Below are 20569 nucleotides of genomic sequence, written 5' to 3'. Positions count from 1 at the left end.
CCTGCTCTATATGCTTGGGAATCAATGCCACTCATTTTTTTTCTGTTGAGTTTTCTTACTGAAATACAATATATGCACACAGTTCTGTGCATTTTCACAAAGTGAACACATCTGTGTAACAACAAGCAGGTCAAGAAACAGAAAATTTCCAGAACCCAGAAGCAATAATCCCAGAATAGACTAATTTTTTCTGTTTTGTACTTTATGTAAAATGGAATCATACAGTATATTTTCTGGCTTCTTGGGCTCAACAATATTTTTGTGAGCAAAATATTTTGCTCACAACATAATTGTTGCTTGTAATAGTAATGTGTTCATTTTCATTATGTGAATATGCCACAATTTCTTATCCATTCTACAGTTGATGGGCATTTGAGTAGCTTCCAGTTAGGGGCTATTTTGAAAAGTGCAGCTGTGAACATTCTTGTACATGTTTTATGGAGAACAGATGTATGCATTTCTGTTGGTTATCTACCTAGATTTGGAATTGCTGGTTCATAAGTTATGCATATGTCCCTCTTCAGTAGAAAATGCCAGTTTTCCAAAGTGGTAGTACCAATCTACACTCCCACAGGCAATGTATGAGATTCTGGTTGCTTGACATTCTCACCAATACTTGGTATTTTTTGCCATTCTGTCACTCATTTATTTATTTATTTATTATAAATTTATTTATTTATTTATTTTGACTGTGTTGGGTCTTCATTGCTGCGCGCAGGCTTTCTCTAGTTGCGGCTAGCGGGGGCTACTCTTCGCTGCAGTGCACGGGCTTCTCATTGCGATGGCTTCTCTTGTTGCGGAGCACGGGCTCTAGGCACGTGGGCTTCAGTAGTTGCGGTGCGTGGGCTCAGTAGTTGTGGCTCGCGGGCTCTAGAGTGCAGGCTCAGTAATTGTGGCGCATGGGCTTAGTTACTCCGCGGCATGTGGGATCTTCCTGGACCAGCGCTCAAACCTGTGTCCTGTGCATTGGCAGGCGGATTCTTAACCACTGCACCACCAGGGAAGTCCCACTCATTTATTTTTAATCCATAATCACTTCTTCCAAATATGACAAAATATCTTTCCTTTTAAATTGCAAGGAACAGTGTAGAGTAACATAAGTGCATGGTGTTGCATCAGGCAATCTAACTTAGCAGACTGGTGACCTCTGAGACTCAGCTTCTTCCTCTTTAAAATGGTGATGAAAAAGTACCCATTTCATAGGGTTGTGGATCAACTGAGATCATGTATGCAAAATGCAAAGCACAGCTCCTGTCATAAAGTATGCAATAAATGACTGCTATGTATTTAAGACCATATTTCAGAGCTGGGGAAACTGAGGTCACAAGGGGTAGAAGGATCTGGCCAAGGTGACTTAGTGGCAGAGCTTGCCAAATCTAGTGTGGTTTTCTCAAGTCAGTGCTCCATGGCACCATATGGCTTCAACTTCTAAGATTTTTTTTTCATAAAAATTGCAAAATTGGGTCTATAATTTACAATGATTTTCACTCACTTAAGGGTTAACTTGTGATTTCTGCTTTTAATTTGGCAAATTTCATCAGATTCCCCAAGAGAGGATGTACATCAGGCTGCGCCTAGAGAAGCCAGTGCTCCTTTTGTCAACAAGCAGGTCTCAGGAGGTGTGACTTACATTTTACTTAAAGAAACTGGACAGTCAACTGCTAACCGCAGCCAGATGGTAAAACGGGGACTTCACAAAATAGTTGTTTGCAGTTGAGATTTTTAACCTTTGCCTATCTCAGAAATTCCCTCCCCAACTCTTTTGTTAGGAGCACAGGGGGCTCACTGGCAGTTCTTGTGACACACACCACCAACTGGGTTGACAAATAGGAGGTTAGATATTACTCTCCTGCTGGGTCAGCTGCAGCAGCTCTCATTTCCTGATCGCAGCAGGATCAGAGATACGGGATCAGGCCTGTGAGCCCCCTGCAAGGAGCCATGAGAATGTCTAGAGATGTCTGGTCCTGCACAGCCTCAAGGAGTGACACACAGATGGTTCACAGGGCCAGGAGATGCCTGTTGGGATGCACAGAGAAGTGCTTCTTTTCCTCTGAAGCTAGTATCAGGGTGGGCTGGTGTGTCCTTAACACCAGGCTTCCTTTTCTTGCTCTTCTTCCTTTTTAATAAAAGGAGCAGCTCAAGGAGGCAAAGGTGTTGGGCTAGATTAAATAACAGATTTTGGTTTTCACTATATTCACTTTTATGTGTATGTCTGCATAGGTCAAAGTAGCACTGGTTTTCTGCTTATTGTTATGACATAGTTGTGTTTTAAAATAAAGTTTGTTAAAGTGAGTAATTTTGTTTTATTTATTTTTATTTATTTATTTATTATTTCTGAAAACTAGTCAGGTCTGATTAGGATTTTCAGTTCTAATAAAATTGTGGGTTATTGCACTAGATATAGTATTTATTATACAAACTATATTCTTTAACTATTGTATGACAGAAGTGTGTGTTTTAAAGTGAGTAATTTTAAAGAAGACTATTAAGTCGATAATAGTACAAGTGACACGTATATGTGACAAACTGTAAAGGCGATTGGAGCTTTAGGGTAGTAGAAGGAGATGACAAAAATCTGAGAGTGGTAGGAAATGACTGGAGTCAGCAGCCCTGAACTAAACACCGATCTCAGCCACTAATGGCTAGCGTGCCCTTAACCACTTCACTCCTCTGAGCCTCGGTCTTCTCACCTGTTAAATGGAGATTATTTAATTCTCTTATTTGCAGAAGTTTCGTGAACATAATATCTACAAACTTTCTGGCTAGAATAGAGGTTCTATTATTGATAACTTTATTAGTAGTAGTAGCAGCAGTAGTATTACAAATGTAATAGAGTGACCCGCCACCCCTGGATCCCCAAAACGGAAGCGGTTGTTTTCAAGTCCCAGCTGGGGGAGGGGAGTGTACATTTCCAGGGCCATGAATTAATTCTAGGGTGACCGACAATGCTGAAATTAGCTTGATACTTATTTCTGACCCTAAGAGAGAAGGAAAGTTTCTTCATCTGCCACAGAGTTTCCCAAACACCTGTCCCAGATGCTTAAGATTCTTCAGGTTCTTTCTTAGTATTAAAACAGCCCTTTCAGAGAACGCCTTTCCTTGTGCTGCGTCTTGGAGCCGGCAGTGATGATGAGTGTTTTTTTTTTAACATTTACTTGGCTGTTGCTACCATTTATTTTAAACTCTTGAACACCCCCTAATGCACATACTTTTTTCTTTTTCTTTTTTTTTAAGAAGAAAAGGAAACGCTTGGCTTGTTTTGAAAGCAGATTGCATTGTGTTCTACCTGTGGCACCTACCGCGACGGCCAAACGCAGCAGTAACTGCGCAAATGTGTCCCTTAGTTGGGGGAGGGGGTAGGAACTGCAGAACGCTGGCCAGGAGGGACGTGGCCGCTGGGGGGCTTCCGGCTCCGGCAGCCCAGTCCCGGCACCCTGTCTGCTAGTTCTACCCGCGCAGTCCACCGATCAGGGGGGCTGGGAGAGAGAGCGGTGCGACCCCTGTCCCCAGGAGTCCCCCTTTCGCTCCTAAGCTATTCGCGTCCCTACCGCGCAGCTAAGCGCTTATACACCACTTTGGTTGTAATAACTTGGACCAGGTCAAGAGAGGGTGATCCGGACCCATTTTGCAGTTGAGAAATCTGAGGTTCGAAGTGGTGGTTAAGAAACATGCTCAAGGATATTCGTCGAGTCTCTTGGGCACGAAACCCTTTCTGGGGATCCCTCCTTGGGTGGATCCCTCTCCCCTCGCCATCTGTGACCTCCCAGTGGATCCGCCTGGTTTCTGCAGAGCGGGTTGGGGGACAGGGGGTTGATCGCTGTGCCAACAGGTTTGAGTCACCCGCCAAGGCCCTCGGTGGCCCCGCCAACTCTCCCTGAGTCCCGGACTCTGCCCCGGGATCCCTTTTGGCGGGAAGCTGTTCCTGACTGCTCGGCCCAGGGCCCAGCGCTCCCGCCGCGCCCTCGACGTGGCGTCAGGTATGGTCACTGTCCCCGCGGCGTGCGCTCAGGAGCCGTAGCTTCACCCACTCGCTGCATTTACCCCCATGGTTCCAGACGAGGAGCTGGATCCCCAACCCGGGCCTCGTGCGGCAGCGGAGACCCCCGGCCCGCCCCTGCGCTCCCGGGCTGAGGCTGCAACCACTCCCAGATTAAGCCCCTGAGGCTGGGAGAGGGCGAGCGAAGAGCAGAGGAACTCTTTGCTCTCCCCTCCGCCAGCCTCGCCTGGGGCACGGCTGCGCTCGGCCAATCCGGAACCGGGGCGGGACCGGGGGCGTGGTCTCGGCGGGCCTGGCTTGGTCTCCAGGACTCCCGGCTGGGCCTCAGGCGGGGCTGGAGGGGCGGTCGCTCAGGCGGAGCGGGGCGGGGCGGAGGCGGGGCCAGGCGCCTTCTCGGGCCAGCGCGCAGATGAGCTTCAGTCTGTCCTGCGCTCCCGCGCTGCCGGCATGACCGACACTCTGCTGCCCGCGGCCCCCCAGCCGCTGGAGAAGGAGGGCGACGGCTACTTTCGGAAGGTGGGCGGCTTCGTGCGGGCTGGAATTCTGGGAGCTCCAGACTTCTTTCCCCCCAGGCTGTGGAGGGGGCTGCAGGGCGCGCGGCCGGGGTCGACCAGGCCTGGAGGGGGAGGGGGCGCACTGGCTGGGGCGCGCCCGGCGGAGGGTCGGAGTGGAGGGGTGCGGCGGCGGTGCACCCGGCGGCCGAGAGCAGGTGACTTACGGGGCTGGGGAGTGGTGTGTGGGCCGCCCCGCGCAGGTGCCGGCGGAGGACAGGGCCAGGAGGGGTGCTCGGGGTCGCCCCCGCCGGCCGTCCCGCGGCCCTGGGGAAGGGACCGGTTCCCAGTGCGCTGGCGCCCTCGGCGTTGCGGCGCGTGGGGACCCGAGCCCAGCTTCCACCCGAGCGCTTGGCCGGGGCGCGTGGAAATAGGAGCCCCTCAGAAGGGATGGCGTTCCCCTTTTGCCTCCAGAATGCTTCCAGTGTTTGCCTCTTCGACTTTTTCGAGGATAGGAGGGTACCTCGGGCGTCGCCCCCTTCTCTGCCCCTAGTTGCCCAGGAGGGCGTGCGCGCTGCAGACGTGAGGGCAGCGGTTTCGCCCCCTCACCACATTTCGCTAAAGCGGATTTATCCGATTGTTGGGTAGACCTGCGAGAGGTGCGGGCTCCGCGGGAGCTTGGCACATACCGTGGCCTCCTGCCCCGAAGGTTCGCAGCTCAGCCCCTCAAAAGTGGTCCCAATCCACGGAGCGGGGTCGCTGGGATGTCCGCAGGTTGCAAGGCCTGGGCTACAAAGATGCTTTTGAGCCCGGAGGCACGGGGACACCTTCCATCCTTCTTCCTTGTCCCTATGAGTCTAAAAATAGCCTTTGGCTCTTGGCCATGTTTGACTAGGTGGGTTGAGAAATTGTTTTTTTATAACTTCTATGACCGAAGGCAGAGGACGAAATTATAAACAGGGCAGTGAAACTGTTTCCCACAGAACAGTCAATTCTTAATTGTTCCACGCCTAATGATCCAGTCAGTGAATGCTCTTGGCGTCTTCCTCCTTCTCCCATGACGCTGCCTTTGGGCTTTTGCTCTCTGGTGAGGAGCAGTGGCCCTAGAGGATGGGCAGGAGGAGAATCTGGAAACAGGTGAGGACAGAGTTGGAAAAATTCTTTTTGGTTAAATTGCTTTTAGCATTAAAAAAAAAAAAAGGAGTAGTTTTAAGGTGTATTTAAGTTAAAAGATGTCATCATGGAATTATAGGATTATAACTTCTAATTATGTGTGGCATTTGGGACAGAGCATCACAGGCCATGGAATTGCAGAAGGAGGCCAGGCCTGGGAATCCCTAGATCTCAGCCCTAGGGCCTCAAAGCCTGACTGCCTCCCCCACAAAATTGCAGTGTAGACTCCAGCAAGTTGCTGCATCTTTCTGGGACTTCATTTCCTCCCCAAATTGTTTGTCCTCTGAACAGGTGGAGGTCTGGACCTATAGCAGCATCTGGGGGAAACAACAGAGGAAGGGGCAGAAGAGGTGGTGAACACCTGCCAGGGTTATGTTCCCTTGTCTTCCAGAACAGGTTTTCCAGGGGAAGATGTGCATAGGACCGAGTGGAAGGCAAGGGAGCTGTGAAAGGATGCAAAGCTGAGTGTTTTTCAGGTGCGGTTTCTCCGGTGGTAGATAAAGAGAATCATGGGTACAACATAAGATGAATCACTGGTTTGCCATTAGAAACATCTCTTTGGAAAACGAGACCTTGTAATGATCATTGTGCTACGTCACCGTAGTCCAAAGAGTGTTCCTAGTGCAAGGTTAATAAAAGGTGTCGACATGGAACCTTCCCTGATGTGTGATCCGAGCCAGTTTGTCCTAAAACAAATGCTCCTTGAATGAGAGGTAGATGTTATACAGGTGAAGAAGGGGAGGAAGAACACTTCAGGCAGAGGGAACAGCATGGGTGAAGGCACAGGATTGTGAGCGTTTGTGAGTGAACCCTTGGGAGTGTGGAGGTGTAAGTGGGAACTAGGCTGTTCGGGAGTCATGCGTCTTGGATGCATGGGAAGGGAACCTGGAGATCTATCAAAGTGCTTCATGCAGGACCAGACGTGTGAGATTTGTGTCACAGAAAGACCACTTTGAAAGCTGAGTGATCAGTAGGTGAGCGATGGGGGAGAGGCAGTGGTGGAGCCAGGCAGGGAGGAGTGTGGAAGGTTAATCCTCATTGTCTGTGTCCTACTCTGTTACGGACTACTGATGACTTTTCAGTCAGTTATGTAAAGTACTAGGTAAACACAGCCTCACCACACCCATCCTTTCCACCAGCTTGCACCCCTAACTCAAACCAGGGGTCCAGACTGGAGGCAGGGATCCCAGTGGGGAGGGTGCAGTGATGAGGGCCTGAGCAAAGGCAGTCAACAGGGATGGGAAGAACTAATGGACCAAATATGGTGGGGAAGTGCTGCTGATGGGAGTCCAAAATGTCTGCCCTTTGGTGTCTGGGGGGATGGTCAGGCGCCTCACTGAGATGGGGCAACCAGGAGGCTGAGGTAGAGGTGGTGGGCTTGAGGCCCCTAAGCGACATCTGAATGGTGGTCCCAGTGGGGAGTCCACTCCATGAACCCGGCAGCCACGAGAGCACCCTGGCTGGAGATGCAGCTTTGGGGGGCACCAGTGTGGGAGGCGGTGGGATATTGTGAAAAAGGACCCAAGGCAGAAGAGAATAATGCCTCCATTTAAGGGACAGGCAGAGAGATGGTAAACAAACCCAGAGGGTGACAGTGTCAAGGCAGCTGGGAGAAGAGATCTTTTTAGTGGAGAGATGAGGTTGACAAGTCAGAAGAGCCCTGAAAATACTGGGTTTAGTCCTTTAGGGGGTTGTTGGTAAATGAGTAGGTGGAGAATTGGGGGCAAAAGTCAGTGTGGTGGGGACTTTCCTGGCGATCCAGTGGTTAAGACTTCACCTTCTAATGCAGGGGGTGCGGGTTCGATCCCTGGTCGGGGAGCTAAGATCCCACATGCCTCGTGGTCGAAAAACCAAAAAACATAAAACAGAAGCAATATTGTAACAAATTCAATAAAATATTAAGTCTTTAAAAATGGTCCACATCAAAGAAAAATCTTTAAAGTCAGTGTGGTGGAGTACAGGTGGAAGAAGGGCAGAGAAAATAGTTGCTGGGGGGGATGGGGGTAGAGGAGGGAGAAGAAGGCAGGTTTGTTTAGATTGAGGAAGTTCATATTGCCTGCTGGTCTTGGACCCTGAACGTGTGAGACAGTCTTTGGCAGAGAGGGCCCCCTGGCAAATCAGGGTCTTCCTGGGGTTGTGCAGGACATGGCTGTACAGAGCCCGAGGACACGGACTCAGTTTGGCCCCAGGTCAGGCATGGACACCAGTACAGACCCTGGCCTCCTGGGTGAGCAGCTTGGGGCAGGGGGCTCTCTGAATTAAAAACAAACAAAAAATACAGAATACTTTCTGGTCTATCACAATATATTTCTCTCTTCTCTGGCTTCTCACTTTTTTTTTTTCTTTCTTGACACTAATATGTTTTCTTTCTTGACACTAATATGTTTTTTTTTCTTTCTTGACACTAATATAGAGGTACAGTTCTATAAGAATAATTAAATACTAAATTATTTTCTTAAAAGAATGACCAGTGGAAATGGAGTTTCTTTTTCCCAAACAGATTTTTATGCTTATCCTAATGAAAGTCTTGGAAGAATGTGTGTTCGGGCCTATAGTTAATGCAGAGTAATACACATTTCCAAGACACTACATCCTGAGAGCTGGTCCCACCTCCAGGGCTCTCTGGGGGCTATAGTCTTGAAACCCACAGGAAAACCTGTTCTTGGCCAAGAGAAAACTAGCTGGAAAAAAACTAGAGAAAGATGTTCCCCAAGGCTGTTGAAAGGGCCTAAATGAAAGACCTTAGCAGTAAGGGGAAGAAGACCGTTGGTACAAAGTGCAGCATTGTGGGACCTTATCTCTGCCTCGCCATCCTCTGGGAACACTCATGGCCCAAAGTGAATTTAGCTCCATTGTTTTTACCCAAGAGCTGGAGGAGAAGTTGTTTCTTGTTCACAGAAGCCTCCAGGCTGGACAGGGCCCCAAGGTTCACTGTGTCCTGGTTCGTGGTCCCTGTTTACTCTGGATTTCCTCAAGGCTCCAGCAGAGAAGGAAGGAAGAGAATTCTTTCTTTTTTTTTTTAACCCAGAGGCTCCTCTTAGGTCCTCCTCTGCACCATTTATCTTAGTGGGGTGTAATTTCATGTTAGACACACGTGTGCATCATATATAAGCATATGTGGAGGGACATGCTGGGCTGAGTCTGAGGAGCCCAGGGTGGGTCATGGGGGCTCATCCAGTCCATCTTTTTTTTTTTTGAGAATCTGTTTATTTTTGGCTGCGTTGGGTCTTCGTTGCGGCACGCGGGCTTCTCATTGTGGTGGCTTCTCTTGTTGCAGAGCACGGGCTCTAGGCGCATGGGCTTCAGTAGTTGTGGCTCTCAGGCTCAGTAGTTGTGGCTCGCGGGCTCTAGAGCGCAGGCTCAGTAGCTGTGGTGCACGGGCTTAGTTGCTCCGCGGCATGTGGGATCTTCCTGGAGCAGGGCTTGAACCTGTGTCCCCTGCATTGGCAGGCGGATTCTTAACCACTGCGCCACCAGGGAAGTCCCTGCGCTATTTTTATTGGGTAGTGATGATTTTTCTCCAGGTGGGGGTGGGGGAGGGAGGAGGAAGGGTGTAAAAGTTTGTGCTGCTGCCTCTTCCCCACCCCCTACCCCACGATGGTCTGAGCCAGACCCTACAGTCCAGGCTGGATCCAGGCTGATCATCGCCTTGGTGAGGGTCTGTCCAGCTGCACTGGTGCACACCAGCAGCCCAGAGGGCGTGGTGGACAAACTTCTCCTCACATTGCGGGATCCTGGCCAGGAGGGGGTCCCCTGGCAGAAACAGTATTTGCAGGTGACTCAGAGGAGAGTCAGCATGATGAGGTATAACACTGTAAATGTCCCTTGCTTCCTGGGGCTATTTGGACGGATTCCAAGACACCACCTGATGATACAGGGCATTGGCTTTAGCCTGATCATCACTTCCTCCTTTGGCTCAGGTACTAGAGTCTCGTGACACAAAGGCTGTATTGGAGGTGGCCACAGAGGACAGCGGAACCGCAGGTGCAGCTTAGCCAGACTGAGTGTCTGGCAGAGCTGGCAGCAAGGGGTGCCAGCTGGGGACAAGGTCTCCCGCCCGTAGTACCAGAAACAGGGAGAGATGCAGGTCCTTCTGGCCTTGCTAGTCAGACCCACGGAGTTCGCTAGGGCCATATGCCTTAGAAAATCCTGTTTCGATTGGATTCTAAGAGGAGAAAAAGGCAGGTGATCCAAAACTACAACTTCAGAAGTAATTTCTTTTTCTCCAATATTATTGTATTAGAAAAGTAACATAAATTGTTGTAAAAAAGGGTAATAACAGAAATGTACAAAATCACACACACATACCATCTCCCCCGCACCAAGGACTGTAAACTAGTGGTGAGTACATCCTACCAGTTGAAATAAACAGGTCATCAGTTGGGTCTGAAAATACATTTGTCTCTTAGAAATTTTGGTGATTGTAAATCTTTGTAGAGTGGCACACATTTTGTACACACACGGTAGGTGTCTGTAAAGATTTGTAGAAGTGACTGAAGGGAGCCGGTTCATATTGTGGCCCCCTACCCCCATGTGAATGGATGGGGACGCCAGAGGGAGGCACCTGGCAGAGATCCTGGAAGGACAGAGGACCTCTTTACAAGTGCCAAATTCATGTTTTAATTTTTATGGACACGGAAAAGGTAGATTCTGTTCATCCAAACTGCCCTGAATCTCCAGCATGGTGAAAAGTTAAATTAGATGTATTTTTGTGTATTGCAGGGTATTGCATGCTATTTCTGTGCTTTCTGGTTGACAGCTTCTGGCTAACTCATAAACAAACAATTCTGTTTTCCAGAGCTTGGTGGTTGAGTGAGGGGTTGCATGACTAGGAAGGAAGGCAGAGAAAATATCTCCGTGCTGGAGAGGCAGCAAAAAACACCCCACTCTTCCATGCCCTGCGTGAGGGTCTCTAGCCAGGGGACCCTGCGTGGTCACTCTCACTCAGTCTTACTCCTGACCTGGAGACTCCAAGTTCACACTGTGCCCTCAATTTGCTGGAGACACATCTACATGTGTGGGCTTTAACTTTGGCTGTGTGGAAGAAAGGCCCTCACTGGTTCTTGGGGTGGAGGGGAGCCAGGCGCCAGGCACTGCCTAGAGCAGGTCCCCCCCCACCCCCTGCTGGGGAGGAAAGACTGCTCCCTACCCTGTGTCTGCCTTCCCAGTGGCCTGGCCTATCTGCCTTTTCACTGTCAGTCTCTGCGTGTTGTAGGTCAAGTAGCCTTTCCTTTCTTCCAAATCCACTGACTCCGGTTTTTGCCTAGGTGCTGCTCTTAAATACTTGTTTCCCAGCTGAACAACTTAACTATACCCTCAGGGCATGTGCGTGTATATTAACAAATAGAGTTTTTACTCTGGGTGAACTTATTCTACTTAGGACTTTCTTAGTTATGGTTACCAGAAGATCGAATCCCCAATGGTTTAGGCAGATGAACACACCATGGTACATTCCTACAATGGAATTCTACTCAGCAATTAAAAGGAGCGAACCACTGATAAGTACGACAACATGGGTGAATCTCAAAGCATGCTATTGAGCAAAATAAGCCAGACACAAAAGCATACATGCCCTATGATTCCATTTATATGATGTTCTAGAACAGGCAAAAGTCTACGGTGATAGAAATCAGAGTCTTGGTTGCCTTGGGAGGCAATGAGAATGGTCTATATTCTGATTGGAATAGTGGTTACATAGGTATACACATTTATCCAAACTCATTGAACTATGTACTTAAAAATCTATGTATTTCATTATGTGTAAATTATACCTCAATTTTAAAAAAATGGCTTAGGCAAGAAAAGGAATGCGTTTGGCTCCTGTAACTGAGAAGCCCAGAGGAATGGCTTCAGGCCTGGCTTGATCTAGGGCTCAAATGCTGCCACCAAAACTCAGTTTCTCAGCTCTGCTCCCCCTAGGTTGGCTTCATTTGGGGGGAGACACTCCCCCCACAGTGGTAACGTGGCTGCAGCTGCCCAGTCTCACATCCTGCTAGGTTCAAGGCTGATGGGGAAAAATGAAGGGCCCTCCTGATGGGCTCTGTTGTCCTATGTCAGGTGCTCACCCTGAATCAAACTCAGGGCTGGGGACTTTGGTTTTCCAACGAGCCAGGCATGAATCGGATGTCCTTCCCCTTGGAAAGGAGGTGTGGGAGCATGGATTTACAACCCCTGACCGTTATGGGCTGCGAGGTGGGAGAGTGGGACGTGGATCACTGTGGCCAAAAGATATGCACTGATGCTGGGCAGCCCTCAGCCAGGAAGCACGTGAGGGGTGTCCGGGGGTTGGCGGGCGAGCTGTCCCCGCATTCCCACACATTCCTGCTGCTCAGGCTCATCTCAGAGTGGCAGGAAGGACGTGGGCTTAAGTCCCCCTCCCACCCTTACTGCCTCTAGCATCTTGAGTAGCTCACTTACCCTCCAAGCCTCAGAATTGTGGGGTCAGAGATGCCATACCAGAGTCCACGTGGGCTGACCGACAACGTGGGAGACCCCACTAAGCTAGTGAGGAAGCTGAGCTTTACTCAGTACCTGCTTTTCTTGGGTGTTGGCAGTCGGACCATCTTTCCACGTATGGAGACTGCCGCCAATGCCCAAACCTTAGGCTGGTCAGGTAACTGACAGACTCTGTGTAGTGGACAGACTCTCAACTTCACTGTAAGACTTGTGGACAGTGACTGTAGAGGCAAGGACAGTTCATTTGTTCCCCCCAAACCCTCCCCACTTCCCAGGCCAGGCAGGCGTGACAGGTGCTGCCTCGGTCCTGGGCACAAACCCTCAGTTCAGTTTGGAGCAGCTCTACATCCTGTTGTGAACCAATTAAGAACTAAGGTATGGCTGAGGACTGTGGGTCCCCACTAGCAGAGAACCCCTGGCAGGGGCCAGTGGAAGCTAGCAGCCTCTGGTGATGCCAGGGGGTCTCGCCCAGATTCATCTCTCAGGGCTCTGGGAAGTTTCCAAACAGCCCTGCAGGCGTTTCTGGTGTTTCCAACAGGTCTGGCATTCCTACCTGTCAGTAAGAAGTAATGTAGTTTGGGGTCCAATTACTCAGTCAAATCTAATCCTAAGCATTCCTATGTCTTATCTGGAAACTTGACCCTACATCTGTGGGCTGGTTAGGGTGTAGTGATTCCAGGCCAGCCAGAAGTTGGGTGAAGTATGGGAGCAGGAAAAAGTTCTTATCCGTGAGCTGGAATGGCTGCTTAATCTTAGCTCTGGGAATGTATGTAAAGGAATTAGTTATTAAGGCTTCTCTGTAAAATAGAACACAGCCTTGGTGAACCATGTAATTTTAAGTCAGATTGAGCCATCCCTTCATAGTAATTTTAGGACGTGGAAAGGAAAGAGACTGGCAATTATTTTAGCCCTTTACTAAAGACATTTTAATCTTAGATCTGAAAAGAGAGAATTAGTTTTCTGATTTTTATTTTAAATCAGGGATCATTTAATGGTTTGAAAGATGTTAATTTTAAGACTATTCCAACTCAGATTCTGAATATCTGTGTAATTTGAATTTGGGCGGCTGCATGGGGGACAGGTGGGTGTCCACCTGCTGGGATGGGAGAGTGAAAAATCTTTGTGGAAAGAGAGATGTAACTTATTTCTGACCCTCTAGTCTAAAGGCCACTGATATGGGAATCCCTGAGAAGGTTGGGGCTGCAGAGAAACCATTTCTTCTTCCTTGGGGTCAAGACCATGGATGTGGCTTGGGCAGAGGTGTGGGAGGCTAGGTGTTGCGGAGCTGTGATGGCAGTGACCAAGGCAGTGACGCAGAGAGAAAGGGCAGTCCCCTCACCAAATACTGCCCACCAGCCACTCCCAGGGTGTGATTACAAGCCCGTCAGTGGGCGGAACCGAAAGATAAGCTTCAGAAAGGAACGGAGTGTTCCCTCAGATCCCTGGGCTTCTACCTGCTGGGGTGGGTTTAACTATTAGGTTAAAAGGAAATTTTTTGAATCACTTTGCTGTACACCTGAAACTAACACAATATTGTAAATCAATTATACTTTAATTTAAAAAAAAAAAAAAAAGCTTTTCCGCCTGCTCCCCCTTCCCCCCAAGCGCCGCTCCGGCTGCACCACGCTTGCTCTGAGCTCTGGGCTCCTACTAAGCTAGTGCCACCGATGTCTCCCTCCATCATGATCATCTACCGGGACGTCATCAACCATGGTGAGATGTTCTCTGACATCTACAAGATCCGGGAGGTCGCGGACGGGCTGTGTCTGGAGGTAGAGGGGAATATGGTCAGTAGGACAGAGGGTAACATTGATGACTCACTCATTGGTGGAAATGCCTCTGCTGAAGGCCCCGAGGGCAAAGGTACCGACTGCACAGTAATCACTGGTGTGGATGTTGTCATGAACCATCACTTGCAGGAAACCAGCTTCACAAAAGAAGCCTATAAGAAGTGCATCAAAGATTACATGAAGTTAATCAAAGGGAAGCTTGAAGAACAGAGACCAGAAAGAGTAAAACCTTTTATGACAGGGACTGCAGAACAAATCAAGCACATCCTTGCTAATTTCAAAACAACGATCAGTTCTTTATTGGTGAAAACATGAATCTAGATAGCATGGCTGCTCTGCTGGACTACAGTGAGGATGGTGTGACCCCATATATGATTTTCTTTAAGGATGGTCTAGAAACGGAAAAATGTCAACAGATTTGGCTGTTTGGATCTATCACCTGCTCATCATAACTAGCTGGCTGCTGCTGTTCATCCACACAACACCAGGACTTAGACAATGGGACTGATGTCATCTTGAGCTCTTTGTTTTGATGTTGATTTGTTTGGAGGGGAGGCATTGTTTTTGAGAAAAAAAACACATGTCATGTAGGTTGTCTAAAAATAAAATGCGTTTAAACTCAATTGAGAGAATGCCTCTTAGTTTAATAGGTAATATCTAAATCCATCCTGTGTCTCCAGGCTACCTTCCTGGAGAAGCTAGAACCTGGTTGTAGACCACTACTAGAAAGCTAAGACCATCTTCAGATAACTTCCACAGTGAAAACCACTTCTGGGACTTGGAATATAAACAAGAATCAACAGTAATTCAGTTGAAGTAAAGGGAAAGACCATGCTCATAGCAGTGCCAACATTTGAAGTGGATGTCTTACACATTTCATCACCTACAAATGGAAGTAGTTAACTCTGGAAGAAATTACCAAAAGAATAAAAAGAGACTAACACAGTTGGAAGAAAAAAAAAAAAAAAAAGGATGGGAATTCCCTGGCGGTTCAGTGGTTAGGACTTGGCGCTTTCGCTGTGGTGGCCCAGGTTCGGTCCCTGGTGGGGAATAAGATCCCGCAAGCTGCACAGCTAAAAAAAAAGAAAAAAAGGAAACTCTTTTTCTGATCTTAAACTTTTCACAATGAAACATTGATTGTAATCTAAATACCCCAAGAAATAATGGACAGAGAACACAGACAATTCACTGAAAAAGCAATTCAAGTGATCAATGATATATGAAAAAAATGTTTATCTTCACTAATAATCCTTGCAAATTGGGAGCATGGGATACCTGTTTTTTGCATATCAATTTGGCAAAGATTGAAAATAATACTTTCAACTCAACAGTAAAAAATAACCCAGTTTAAAAATGGGCAAGGAGGGAATTCCCTGGCGGTCCAGTGGTTAAGACTCTGTGCTTCCACTGCAGGGGCGAGGGTTCAATCCCTGGTTGGGGAACTAAGATCTCGCATGCCCTGTGATGTGGCAAAAAAAAAAAAAAAAAATTGGGCAAGGAATCTGAATTGATCTTTCTCCAAAGATACACAAATGGCCAATAAGCACATGAAAAGATGTTTAACCATCTTTGGTTTAACCACCATTAACCATCAGGGAAATGCAAATCAAAACCACAGTGAGATACCACACATCCTAGGTTGGCTCTAATAAAGACAATAACAAGTATTGATGAGGATGGGGTAAATTGGAACCCTCGTCTACTGTTGGTGGGAATGTAAAATATTATAGCCGCTTTGGGAAATAGTTTGACCTCAAATGGTTAAACATAGAATTAACCATATGACACAGTAGTTCCACTCCTAGATCTATAGCCAAGAGAAGAAAGGAAAACATACATCCACATAAAAACTTACACACAAATAAGCAGCCCTATTCATAAGAGCCAAAAAGTGAAAACACCCTCAAATGTCCATCAACTGATGAATGGATAAATGAATGTTCGTATTGATTGAAGTGTTAGGGACAAAAAGGAGTGAAGTACTGATATGTGCTACACCACGGAAGAACCTTGAAAACATTATGCTGAGTGAAAGGAGCCCATCACAAAAGACTGTGTTCTGTATGATTCCACTTAAGTGAAATGTCCAGAATAAGCAAGTCTGTACAGACAGAAATTATCAATAGTTGCCTAATGCTATCGGGGAGAAGAGACAGGAAATAGAGAGTACCTTTCTTTGCTGGAGTATAATTGGGCTGGTGCTTAGGGGGAGGAGGGGGCTTAAAGAGGTTAGACGCCCTGTAACTCAGTCCTAGAAATATACCTTAAAGGAAAAACTTGAGGTTTACAAAGATTTGTGTTTACAGATATGCATCAAATAATTATAGATAATACCAGACACTTGGAAACAATCGAACTGTGCGACTATAAGGAAATGGTAAATCCTAAAAAAAGGAAACATTATGCAATTATTAAAATCATGGTTTTGAGGAGCACTTCATAACAGGAAATTTTCATGATAGAGTATTAAGTGAGAAAACATGATAGCCTATGTGTGACACTGTGCAGAAAAGGATTGACATGGCAGACCTGAGGCTGCTTTCCTTAGGAAGACCTGCTTGCAAGGTTGGCCCCTGCCTGGTCCCTGGGAGCCTGGCTCTTGGAGTGTTCCTTTCATCCCCGAAGTGATGAAGTTGGCTCACTGTGTCTAAATAATGGCGAAAACCATGTGGTTTACAATGAACACCTGCTTTCCTTTCGGCAGCCTGGAATTTTGGTATGTGCTAGGCAGAAGGTGCCTTTGTGATCAGCCCCTAATAAAAACTGTGAATTTGATTTTCTAATGGGCCAACCTGGGCAGTGACACTGCATGCATGTTGCTGCATTTTTGTTGCTGGGGGAAGAGTGTGCTTTGTGTGACCCCTCATAGGACAGAGAAAGCATAAGGAAGCCTGCACATGGATTCCTCCAGACTCTACCTCTTTTTCCCTATGATCCAGCTATGTGTCTTTATTTACTAAACTGCTGTCATAAATCTTAGCCGTGAGTGCAACTGTATGCTGAGTCCTGTGAAACTCCAGACATGGGGCTGGTCTGGGGAACTCCCTACACAGCCACTAATGTGGAAAGTAACAATATGCATATATTGTAAAATAGGCGGGCAGGAAAGAAACCAATCACAGTTGCTGTTTTGGAGTTGTGTTATTAGGACTGACTTTTCTTTTCTTTTTTTATATTTTTCGTATTTTATATATTTTCCATGTTGGAAAATATATAAAATATATTACTTTTACTTTCAGAAAAAATGAGTTTTTAAAACATTTTCTGTTGTATTAGACATTTGTCATCATTTTTAGAGTGGCTGACCTCTGAAGGGGCATCTCTTGTTTTCCCTCAGGGTTGCAATCCCCTCGCACAGACTGGCCGGAGCAAACTGCAGAATCAGAGGGCTGCCTTGAACCAGCAGATCCTGAAAGCCGTGCGGATGAGAACGGGAGCGGAGAACCTTCTGAAGTAGGTGTCTGCTGGCTCTACCACCTTGGCTGGGAGCCCGGACTCTCCTGAGGCCTGTCCATCTATTTCCTAAACTCCCAGGCCTGCCCAGCGTCCTCTCAGCTCTTGGTTTTAGCTTTGAGTTTCCTCCTCATTTCTGGCACCTGGAGCAGGCCCTGTCTCGCCTAGAGCTTGGTTGTGTCAAAGAGAAGTATTTTACACAGGCTGTCTGTGTGTTTGGGATAGAAGGGCGATGGGGGAAGTCCAATTATCTGATTCCTGTTTGTTTTCCCTGCTTTCTTTGGGACCTGTTTTCTCTGCTGCGTAGCACTATGCATGATCTAGAATCACTGCTTGCTAAATATTTGTTGAATGTATAAGGAAAAGAAAGGCAACACAACATTGTAAATCAACTATACTTCAGTTAAAAAAATTAGATTTGAAAAAATAAAAAGTTAAAAAAAAAAAAAGAAAGAAAAGGAAGGCAGAAAGGAGGGAATAGGAGCCTTTTAATTGCCAGTGTCCATATTTAATGAGAGGGGCCCAGTACAGCTCTGGGCTCTTGGGGCACTCATTATTATGCTCTGATGGTAACATAGTTACTTATCAAGCATAGAACTCAGAGAGGCCTTACCTGTAGGCAGCTCTAAGCCCTCCCCACACCCTTCAATGCAATGCAAGATGATGTGGCAGCTTCCTCTTGTTTACAAAGAGTTCAGACTTCTTCAGAGTTCTAGGGGTGACTCTTGCCAGCCCCATGCTGCCTTCTGCACTGGGTGTGGAGGCAGGCAGTATGCCTGCTGCCGGGCTAAGTGAGACAGATGCTTCCTGGAGCCTCAGAAAGACATGTGGAGTGTTTGCTGGGACCTGGAACCTGGAAACCTGGCAGGATGTGGATAATGGGTGTTCCCAGTAGGTCTGCTTCACTGTTGGAGGCCTTAGGGAGCCCCAAGGCTGATTGGAGGCTGTTGGGAAAAACAAATACACCAAACCAGGTGGATTGGTAAAAGAGCCACAAGACTCTGGTGGTCACATATATGTACGAATAGTGTGATCTGCTCTTCCATATGGGCCGCTCACCCGAGCAATCAGTAAAGACAAGAGGAGGGTTTCTCACCATGAACTAGGAGTAAATTCATTTCTGAATCGGTCTGTATTTGTTCATTAGGAAAGATCTCTGAGGTATGAAATGGGGGGAAAGAAAGATGCAGGACAGCATGCCCTGCGTATGTGTTTTAAAAATACGTGCATATGCTTTTGTGTATGCATAGACTTTTTCCAAAAGGGGCGAAGAAAAAGCTGTTAGTAGAGTGGGCTCTTGGGAGCAAGACCAGGGTTGGGTGGGTAGACGTGACTCCTTCTTGTCACTTTATCCTTTCAGTGTTTGAATGTTCTTTTAACAAAGTGCGTGGATTACTTTCATGCATTTTTTTTTTAAAGCCTTTTTAAAAATTTTATTTATTTATTTATTTATTTATGGCTGTGTTGGGTCTTCGTTTCTGTGCGAGGGCTTTCTCTGGTTGTGGCAAGCGGGGGCCACTCTTCATCGCGGTGCGTGGGCCTCTCACCATCGCGGCCTCTCTTGTTGCGGAGCACAGGCTCCAGACGCGCAGGCTCAGTAATTGTGGCTCACGGGCCCAGTTGCTCCGCGGCATGTGGGATCCTCCCAGACCAGGGCTCGAACCCGTGTCCCCTGCATTGGCAGGCAGATTCTCAACCACTGCGCCACCAGGGAAGTCCCCACTTTCATGCATTTTTATTGTGAAATACTGCAAAGGCCTAGAAGAATAATACAAGCAACCCACTGCCCCTGGGTCAGGAATGACAGTGCTGTGCCTGTGCTGGTTTTGTTGCTCATGGACTAGCAGAGGACGCCAGTCCTGGGCTGGCCAAGTGTCTGGAAACCTCTTCTCCAGCTACTTCTGTAACAGGGTGGAAGGGAGGCTGTTCCTGGAGCCGACTGGGGAAAATACGGTAACATTCCACCTTTTGAAACAACTGACCGTGTCCCTGTCCCCAGAGAAGTCTGGACCTGGGAGTTGTCAGGTCTGCTGCACAGCGGGCCTCAGCGGCCAGTGCAGCTTGAGAGAGGCCCCCGATTTTGTTTGTTTGTGGTTTTTTTTTTGGCTGCGTTGGGTCTTCGTTGCTGCGCGCGGGCTTTCTCTAGTTGTGGCGAGCGGGGCTACTCTTTGTTGCGGTGCGCGGGCTTCTCATTGCGGTGGCTTCTCTCATTGTGGAGCACGGGCTTTATGCGTGTGGGCTTTAGTAGTTGCAGCACGTGGGCTCAGTAGTTGCGGCGTGTGGGCTTAGTCGTTGCAGCGGGCGGGCTCTAGGGTGCATGGGCTTTGGTAGTTGTGGTGCGTGGGCTCAGTAGTTATGGCTCGCGGGCTCTAGAACGCAGGCTCAGTAGTTGTGGCACACGGGCTTAGTTGCTCCATGGCATGTAGGATCCTCCCGGACCAGGGATCAAACCTGTGTCCCCTGCACTGGCAGGCGGATTCTTAAGCACTGCGCCACCAGGGAGGTCCAAACCCCCGATTTTGGGAAGTCCTGCCGTGTGCTGAGCTTGCTGTGCTGAGGAGGCTGCAGGTGTGGTCCCCCTGGTGTGTTTTGTGGCCTTGGATTTTGGTTGACACCTTGCCAGGCCAGCTGTGCGGCCGAGGGGGCAGGTGGGCAGCCCTGACCCTGTGCCTGTCCATTCACACAACAAATGGATTTACTGAGCACCTACTAATTGGCAGGCCGTGTCTGAGATGTGAGGGGATAAGGCCGCAAGCAATTCAGACGAGGCCCTGCTTTCCTGATGCTTAATCTCTCGTAGGGGAAACTGTAATACACAAGCAAACAAATCCAGTCACGTCAGGAGGTGATGTTTTCTAGGGCACCGATGAAAGGGAAATGTGATAGAGGCTGACGCAGTGTGATGCGGCCTTGGAGAGGGAGGGTGGTCAGGGAGGCCCCCTCTGGCCAGGGCACTTGGCGTTGCTAAGGCGGGGCCTAGGGCGGTTTTATCTGTCTTGCTCTGTTAATGACACCAGCAAACAGCCTCTCTGGGGCTCATTGTCCGGTTGGCAGTTGTTGAGCTGGCGGGGTGGGGGTGGGGTGAGGTTGTTAATGATTCTTGCAGTGACCTAAAAGCTCCAAGTGCCCCTCTCTGGGGAATGTTGTCAGAGGAAACCCTAGAGGTATTTATTAATCTGACTTAACCGGCACCAACGGTTTCCCGAAAA

At 48.1% G+C, this 20569-nt stretch overlaps 1 protein-coding gene and 1 pseudogene across 1 annotated transcript in view; both read left to right on the top strand.

Moving 5' to 3' along the window:
* The first annotated feature begins 4412 nt into the window (after nucleotides 1–4412).
* The window catches only part of RHPN2 (rhophilin Rho GTPase binding protein 2), a 58561-nt gene continuing 42404 nt past the window's right edge, over nucleotides 4413–20569 (top strand). Inside the window, exons 1-2 of the mRNA XM_061173354.1 lie at nucleotides 4413–4513; nucleotides 17245–17360. Coding sequence (XP_061029337.1) covers nucleotides 4445–4513; nucleotides 17245–17360 — 185 coding nt within the window. The 5' untranslated portion in view covers nucleotides 4413–4444. The remainder of the gene's footprint in view (nucleotides 4514–17244; nucleotides 17361–20569) is intronic.
* Nucleotides 13785–14408, top strand: LOC133078326 (translationally-controlled tumor protein-like; annotated as a pseudogene).

This window comes from Eubalaena glacialis, chromosome 18, assembly GCF_028564815.1.
Source record: "Eubalaena glacialis isolate mEubGla1 chromosome 18, mEubGla1.1.hap2.+ XY, whole genome shotgun sequence".
In the NCBI taxonomy this organism is placed as follows: domain Eukaryota; kingdom Metazoa; phylum Chordata; class Mammalia; order Artiodactyla; family Balaenidae; genus Eubalaena; species Eubalaena glacialis.
Note: the sequence above shows the minus strand (reverse complement) of the source record. Positions and strands in the feature narration are given on the sequence as shown.